At 35.2% G+C, this 9,142-nt stretch overlaps 1 protein-coding gene across 4 annotated transcripts in view; it reads right to left on the bottom strand.

The window, feature by feature from the left end:
* Window positions 1-281: 281 nt before the first annotated feature.
* Window positions 282-9,142, bottom strand: part of LOC133443629 (monoacylglycerol lipase ABHD2-like) — a 35,664-nt gene continuing 26,803 nt past the window's right edge. For all 4 annotated transcript variants that reach the window (XM_061720710.1, XM_061720712.1, XM_061720713.1 and 1 more), the window contains exons 8-9: window positions 6,847-6,931; window positions 282-3,389 (exon numbers count right to left, since the gene is read on the bottom strand). In XM_061720710.1, the coding sequence (XP_061576694.1) occupies window positions 3,097-3,389; window positions 6,847-6,931 (378 nt within the window). In that variant the 3' untranslated portion in view covers window positions 282-3,096. The remainder of the gene's footprint in view (window positions 3,390-6,846; window positions 6,932-9,142) is intronic.

Raw genomic sequence — 9,142 nt, 5'->3', positions numbered from 1 at the left:
ATTTCCTAGAAAATAATAAAGTTGCAAGTGCATTTTATAATAATCTTCTCAAAATGCAATAACTTATTACATAATGTGGCAAAATTTATTACAAAATGTACCGTGATTAAGGGGCGTGGTTAAGAGATTAGGACCAGGACCAGGACCAGGACCAGAACCAGGACCTGGACCAGAACCAGAACCAGGTCCAGCTCTGGTCCAAACTCGACTACCGTCCCTTTAATCCCAACAGCCAATCACACTTCAGTAAAAATAAAGACACGAGTTGATGAAAATCTTTTATTAAGTGATTGGTTCCGTCAGCTCATTCTGAGATAATTACATTAAACATGTTTAAAAACGTTTAAGTCAAATAAAAAGGCTTAACCAGTAAAGTGCAGGTAAAACATTATTGCACATAAAACATTGATGATGTCACAGGTTTATTTACACCTAAACATCAACTAAACGTTGATAAAGTTGCTCAGAAACATCAATAAACAGCTCAATCAGAACATTCTCAGATAAACAGAAACAGGAAGTGAATATTTCCCTGATTCATGTTTAATAAATGTTTCATTCAGTAAACTCAGGTCTGTATGAACCGGATCATGTAATTCTGCTCCAGAACACCGGGGGGCGGCGTTGCTGCTGCTGCTGCTTATTTAACCGGGGAAACCAACTCTGATGGAGAATCAGTTCTGACTGGTCTGTGTTTGTGTTTGGAGCAATTCGGTTTGTTGTTTTATGAGTTAAAGTTAAGAAAAATAAACCTGCGAAGCTACTTTGAGTCTGACATGTTCGGAGCTAAGCTAAGCTAATCCTCACGGCTAAGCTAATCCTCACGGCTAAGCTAATCCTCACGGCTAAGCTATAGCAGCATAAATACAGCATTTATTTGTGTTTTCTTTCAAATTATTGCTTTGAAAGAGAGAAATTCTGAATATTTGGTCATTTATGTCTTTTTTTTAAGGTTTGTGATAAAAGTCAGACTTGATGATAATAATAATAATAATAATAATAATAATAATAATAATAATAATAATAATAATAATAATAATACATGAAGTACATGATGAAGTCAGATATTCTGTAAGTTTTTAAAAACAAAAATTTGCACTTTTTTTCTTCTGAAATCTGTTTTCAATTTCATTCATTGTAAAGTTTTTATCGTGGGATTTTGTTTCTTATCAGGGTCAGGCAGCAGAAAAATAAAAATAATGTTTTAGAGGAGGAAGATTTTTTTTTTCATTATGCACTTCCAGGAAAAAGTGGAAATGTCGAGAAAAAAGTCGGAATGTCGAGAAAAAAAGTCGGAATGTCGAGAAAAAAGTCGGAATGCCGAGAAAAAAGTCGGAATGTCGAGAAAAAAGTCGGAATGTCGAGAAAAAAAGTCGGAATGTCGAGAAAAAAATGGAAATATCGAGAATAATGTTGAAATACAATTTTGAGAAAAAAGTCGAAATTTTGTGAATAAAGTTGAAATCTCGACTTTTTTCTCGACATTTCGACTTTTTTCTCGAAGTGAACAGTAAAATAAAAGATCTTCCCTCTCAAATATCTTTTCTCCGGCCCGGCCTGATTCTCTTCCGTACCGTCCTCACGTCTTTTCTTCCTCTTTAATCGTAACTGACGTTCACCTGGAAAATCAGCCTTTTTTGTGCAAATCTGAGATTTAATTCAATCTTTTTCTGCAGGAACTTGTGAGTTTGAGTGTAAATAAATAAAAGTTCTAAGTGTTTTATTCTGAATCTCACGGTTCAAACACGACAAGTCAGGACTTTGTTGATGCTGGGATTCTTTAGTTTGGCTGGTTTTTGTGAGTTTTTGTGGGTTTTTGTGTTTTTTTGTGGGTGTTTAACCTTCAGGTTCAGCAGAATCATCAGTGCACAACGTCGTAAAGTCCAACATCTCGGACCTGAAACATCATCTGCGTTCAGAGCAGCCGTTACATCCAGCTGGTTAAGACAGTGGTTCCCAAACTGGGGGCCGCGCCCCCTAGGGGGGGGGGGCGCGGCGAGGTTGGAAGGCAGATTCATTAAAAAAAAAAAAAAAAAAAAAATGTAAGATTATTTATTTCTTTAAGATTTTGCCTTCAACACAAATGTGCAGTGAGAGAGAGACAGAAAATAGGGGGAAGAGAGAAGGAGAATGACATGAAGTGGTCTGGCCAGCGGGAATCTAACCAGGACCTTCAGGAATCTAACCAGGACCTGCTGCTTCAGGTCCCACAACTACCCGGTGCTACTGAGGTAGATGCATGTGGCAGTTTCTCACCTGCAACCGGTTTGAGAGGATCTGGAACATGAACAAGCCCACCCCACTCACTGAAAAGGTGTGGGGATTAAAACTGACATTTTTGCAGAGCAATTGTTGAAATTTAGATTATTTGTTTAGCTGTTGCTGCTGGTTTTCAAAAATATGTTGAAAGTAATGCATACTGTTGTACAGTAAAAAGGAAATAAAAATAAATGTGTTGCACACATGAAGCAAACACTCACATCACTGATGTGGGGGTTAAAGGTGTCATGTTTGTAGAGCAAATGTTCAGATTTTGGCTCCTGTTTGTTGTTTTAATCTCTGTGAGCTGGTCAGGTTGAAAATCTATTTTTACACAGATGGACAGTTTTTTCGCACATATGTTCAATATATGAAATAAATTACAGTCGCATTTGAATGCAAAAGATGTGTGTGTGTTGGGGTCGGGGCTCGAAAATTCTGTTATGTACAAAAGGGCCTGGCAAAAAAAGTTTGGGAACCACTGAATTAAGGGAAGAACTACAACCAGCTGGAAACCACGACAGAAGAAGAAAGTGCTGCAGATTGTCTTCAGGTTTTTGGTCCTCGACCTCCAAACGTCTTTGTTTTTTAAATTAAATCACCGTCCGGACCGACATGAACCAGAACCGTCTCCAGAACCGTCTCCAGAACCGTCCCAGAACCGTCCCAGAACCGTCTCCAGAACCGTCCCAGAACCGTCTCCAGAACCGTCCCAGAACCGTCCCAGAACCGTCCCAGAACCGTCCCAGAACCGTCTCCAGAACCGTCCCAGAACCGTCTCCAGAACCGTCCCAGAACCGTCCCAGAACCGTCCCAGAACCGTCCCAGGCGTCAAGTTCACGGTTCCTCCTCGTCTCCTCGTCCCCCTGAATCTCCCAGAGTTCCCGGTGTGGGCCGTGTCCTGGTCCTGGTGGCCCTGCCCAGGACCCGGTCCTGCTGCCGGGCCTGCCGGTCCTGCGGGTCCTGCGGGTCCTGCGGGTCCTGCTGCTGGGCCCAGGTGCAGACGGCGTCCGTGTACTGCAGCAGCAGCTTGTCCATCCAGCTGAGCGGCTGCGGCAGCAGCGCGCCCTCGTAGAAGCCCATGTGTCCTCCATGCTGCGTCCGGGCGAACATCACGTTGGACATGGACTCTGGAACAGAAGGACGGGTGAGTGGACCCGGCAGGACCGGGACTAGAACCGGGACCAGAACCGGGACCAGAACCAGAACCGGGACCAGAACCGGGACCAGAACCGGGACCAGAACCGGGACCAGAACCGGGACCAGGACCGGGACCAGAACCGGGACCAGGACCGGGACCAGAACCGGGACCAGAACCTAGTCCACCAGTCCTGTCCCCGGACCTAAACCTAACGTCTGTTTGATGTTGCCGTTTGTCTGAGCTTGTGTTTTCCTGCAAGACCTGATAGAGCCTTATGTTCCTGGCAGAGCTCTCCGCTCCCAGAGTGCAGGTTTACTCGTAGTTCCTAGAGTATCTAAATGTAGATTTGGAGGGCGGGCGTTCTGCTATCAGGCACCATTACTATGGAACCAACTTCCAATCTGGGTTAAGGAGGGTTAATGACACGATTAATTCAAAATGTCCGACTTCCTGTTGGGTTTGGGCCATGGCTCCAAGAGACTTTTCTTTAAGTTGTGACATGATACAGGTGTGTACCGATTTTCGTGCATGTACGTCAAACCGTATTGTGGGGCTTGAGGAAAAAAGTATTCTAGGGGGCGCTGTTGAGCCGTTAGGCCACGCCCATTAATGTAAACTATTAAATATCACATTCATCACCAGGCCTGGATTGGTGATAAATTTGGTGACTTTTGGGGAAAGTTTAGGGGAAAAAAAGACCTCCTTTGTCGGAAGAAAAGGACCGGAGGAACAGGCAGGATCAGCTGGCCATGAAAGATTGATGGAGACGTTGTGGCTGAGCGGCTGCAGCTGCAGCTCCTGACGGAGTCTCAAGTGTCTGAGCGGAGGACGAGCTGGAACTGGACCTGGACCTGGACCTGGTCCTGGTCCTGGTCCAGGTCCTGGACCTGGACCTGGACCAGCTCTACTGGGTCTGGTTCTGTTACACTTCTCCCCTAATATCTTTGTAAAAAAGTAAAATAAATATGTAGAATAAATACGTAGAATAAATATGTGGAATAAATATGTAGAATAAATATGTAGAATAAATATAAATATGTAGAATAAATATGTAGAATAAATAAGTAGAATAAATATGTAGAATAAATATGTAGAATAAATATAAATATGTAGAATAAATATGTAGAATAAATATGTAGAATAAATATGTAGAATAAATATAAATATGTAGAATAAATATGTAGAATAAATATGTAGAATAAATATGTAGAATAAATATGTAGAATAAATCTGTAGAATAAATATGTAGAATAAATATAAATATGTAGAATAAATATGTAGAATAAATAAGTAGAATAAATATGTAGAATAAATATAAATATGTAGAATAAATATGTAGAATAAATAAGTAGAATAAATATGTAGAATAAATATAAATATGTAGAATAAATATGTAGAATAAATAAGTAGAATAAATATGTAGAATAAATATGTAGAATAAATATAAATATGTAGAATAAATATGTAGAATAAATATAAATATGTAGAATAAATATGTAGAATAAATCTGTAGAATAAATCTGTAGAATAAATATGTAGAATAAATAAGTAGAATAAATATGTAGAATAAATATGTAGAATAAGTAAGTAGAATAAATATAAATATGTATAATAAATATGTAGAATAAATAAGTAGAATAAATATGTAGAATAAATATGTAGAATAAATATGTAGAATAAATATAAATATGTAGAATAAATATGTAGAATAAATAAGTAGAATAAATATGTAAAATAAATATGTAGAATAAATATAAATATGTAGAATAAATATGTAGAATAAATAAGTAGAATAAATATGTAGAATAAATATGTAGAATAAATCTGTAGAATAAATCTGTAGAATAAATATGTAGAATAAATAAGTAAAATAAATAAGTAAAATAAATATGTAGAATAAATATGTAGAATAAATATGTAGAATAAATAAGTAGAATAAATATGTAGAATAAATATGTAGAATAAATATAAATATGTAGAATAAATATGTAGAATAAATAAGTAGAATAAATATGTAGAATAAATATGTAGAATAAATCTGTAGAATAAATATGTAGAATAAATCTGTAGAATAAATATGTAGAATAAATAAGTAGAATAAATAAGTAGAATAAATAAGTAAAATAAATATGTAGAATAAATATGTAGAATAAATAAGTAGAATAAATATGTAGAATAAGTAAGTAGAATAAATATAAATATGTAGAATAAATATGTAGAATAAATATGTAGAATAAATAAGTAGAATAAATAAGTAAAATAAATATGTAGAATAAATATGTAGAATAAATAAGTAGAATAAATATGTAGAATAAATATAAATATGTAGAATAAATATGTAGAATAAATAAGTAAAATAAATATGTAGAATAAATATGTAGAATAAATATGTAGAATAAATATGTAGAATAAATCTGTAGAATAAATATAAATATGTAGAATAAATATGTAGAATAAATAAGTAGAATAAATATGTAGAATAAATATGTAGAATAAATATAAATATGTAGAATAAATATGTAGAATAAATAAGTAGAATAAATATGTAGAATAAATATGTAGAATAAATCTGTAGAATAAATATGTAGAATAAATCTGTAGAATAAATATGTAGAATAAATAAGTAGAATAAATAAGTAGAATAAATAAGTAAAATAAATATGTAGAATAAATATGTAGAATAAATAAGTAGAATAAATATGTAGAATAAGTAAGTAGAATAAATATAAATATGTAGAATAAATATGTAAAATAAATATGTAGAATAAATATGTAGAATAAATAAGTAGAATAAATATGTAGAATAAATATGTAGAATAAATAAGTAGAATAAATATGTAGAATAAATATGTAGAATAAGTAAGTAGAATAAATATAAATATGTAGAATAAATATGTAGAATAAATAAGTAGAATAAATATGTAGAATAAATATGTAGAATAAATATGTAGAATAAATATAAATATGTAGAATAAATATGTAGAATAAATATGTAGAATAAATAAGTAGAATAAATATAAATATGTAGAATAAATATAAATATGTAGAATAAATATGTAGAATAAATAAGTAGAATAAATATGTAGAATAAATATGTAGAATAAATATGTAGAATAAATATGTAGAATAAATAAGTAGAATAAATCTGCCGTAACTCAGTTCTAGAAGTCACTGGACTTTGGAGCAAAACAGCATATTTTATTTTATTTTATTTAGAAAAGGATTTGGTTTTTCTGTATTTTGTATAATGTTTAACTTTTTTGGAGTAAAAGAAGAAAGAAAAGAAGAAGAAGCGCGGCGTCTTTAAATAAGAACTTATACAGATTGAAGGTAAGAAGTCTGAACTTTGTCTGGAGAAAAGAAACTTTAGGATAAGAACTTACATTTAGATTTAAGACTGAGCTGCTTTAGTCACGGTTGCCATGGAAACTCCTACAAATACTGACCTGCCAGTGTCCTAGGGATGTCCAGCAGGGACGGGTGGACCAGCGGGTCGTCCCCAGAATTCACCAGCAGCAGCGGAACCGACACCTGCAACAGTTCAGGTCAAAGGTCAAAGTTATTTATACAGAACAAGTTATTTAAACGGCTTTACTTCAACATTAAAAGCAGCAAGACACAATTAATTAAGGCCCCGTCCACACGTAGACCCCCCCCCAGACCAGACCCGTCCACACGTAGCCGGTATCTGCTAAACCCCCCCAGGTAGTCTCCTGCAGGGACCAGAGTCAGAACCAGACCTGGACCCCCCCCCTGAGACCAGACCCGCCGGTATCTGCTAAACCCAAGATATTTTCCTACGTTTGGACCTGTCATCCACATGAAAACACAAATAAACCAATGTTTAAAAAAACTCCGGGCAAAGTGAGGATTTTTGAAAACTCCGTTTATGTAGATGAGTGTAGACCTGGTGTAGACAGAGACAGAGAGCAGTTCTGCGTTTTCAAACATCACATTATGCTCCAAAACAACAACAAATCTGCTCTGAGTCTGACATCTTACGTGTGACCCAGAACTACAGATGATCCACCATCTGTCCTCCAAGCTATTTATTAAATAAATGCTCTCTGCTCTGGACACCGTTACACCGACGCAGCCCTACGGCGTAGGGTACGCAGCGACGCGCAGCCCTACGCAGAGCCGGGTTAACGCAAAGGCAAACTAGGCATGTGCCTAGGGCCCGATTGACAGGGGAGGGCCCAGACAGAGGGACAAAAAAACAATAAAAAATTAATGGTTGATACCATGCCGGTAAAAACCTAAGGCATACTATATTTAATATATATACATATATATACGCATACATACGCATACACATACAAACCCAGTGATTTTCTGCAAAATGCATTAGCTTAAAACATTTATCTTATTTTACTCTGTTTACATAGCAATGCTGACACCTATTGGTGATTTACTGGTACTAATAGCTTAACAATAGATAAAATAAGGATAATTTAATAGCATTTAATAGCGCGGTGTAATAACGTATAAATAATAAAAATCAAAAAATAGTCTGATAGACTGTTTAATATACAACACATGACTTATTTTGGAATACAAAGAACCAACTTGACTATGACTTTGCTATGTAAAATGTGAATTAAGTTTTATTAGTAACTTTGGTAAATTTAAGATTTCCATTCATAAATAACATGGATGGAGGGAAGTCTGCCTAGTGTAGTCCTTTTATTTAATTATTTAAATAACAAATAATGTACAAAAACAAGGAATCTTAAGTTAATCTTTACGAGTGTAAAGTTGGGACAACGTTATGTTTGTATTTATGAAGGAATTTACATTCAGGTCAAAAGAGTTTTGGGGGAAACTGAATAAACATCAGCATAAAGCAGAATATTCTCATGTTAACAACATTCACAACATTCAACAAATACCTGAAGGTCATTTAGAACAGAATAAATGTGTGAATAAATGTGTGAATAAATGTGATTAATCGCCATTAAAAAAATTAATCGTTGGACATTAATCGTTATATATATATATATATATATATATATACACATACTACTCACAATAAGTTAGGGATATTGTGAGAGACTATTTTTATTGTCTAAATGTTTGGGGTAATATTAAACTAATGAAAATGGTGTTTCTTCTCATTCATCATTAGTAATATCAAAGGGAACTTTTACTTATTTCATTAAAATTCAGACCAAATAGGAATCATGTGAGTAGTGTGTATCAAACAAGTGTAACTGTAGTTTGTCCAAGTGGTGTTGCCGTATGGTGCTTTCCAAGATGGCCGACCATGGTGGACGCTGTCACTACCTGATGTGAGTCGCTACACGATTTGAGTCACGCATGCGCAGTCGCGTCCAACAACAGGGAATGTTATGCTATATAAGGGTATTGATGCAAAAAATCTTTATATTATTTTTGGCAAAAAATATTTATATTATTTTTAGCAAGCATAGCTAAGCATGATAGCCAAATTACCTTTCAAGATGTAATTACTCATAGAACGAGTAATCTTCCATTTGTCAGCTTTTCCTAAACTAGGATGAAACTTCTGGATTCCATGTAGGCATGGAGATGATGGAAAACATTAAAGTCGCTCATTTTAATCAATAATCGGGTAATGACAACACTCTCTACTTCTCCACTGAAATGCACATGTTGGACGCGACTGCGCATGCGTGACTCACATCAGGTAGTGACAGACGCGACTGCGCATGTGTGACTCAAATAATTAATGAATTTGTTTTAATAATTAATTAATCATTA

This window comes from Cololabis saira, chromosome 5 (genome assembly GCF_033807715.1).
Source record: "Cololabis saira isolate AMF1-May2022 chromosome 5, fColSai1.1, whole genome shotgun sequence".
NCBI lineage: Eukaryota > Metazoa > Chordata > Actinopteri > Beloniformes > Belonidae > Cololabis > Cololabis saira.
This window is presented reverse-complemented; position numbering and strand designations above follow the sequence as displayed.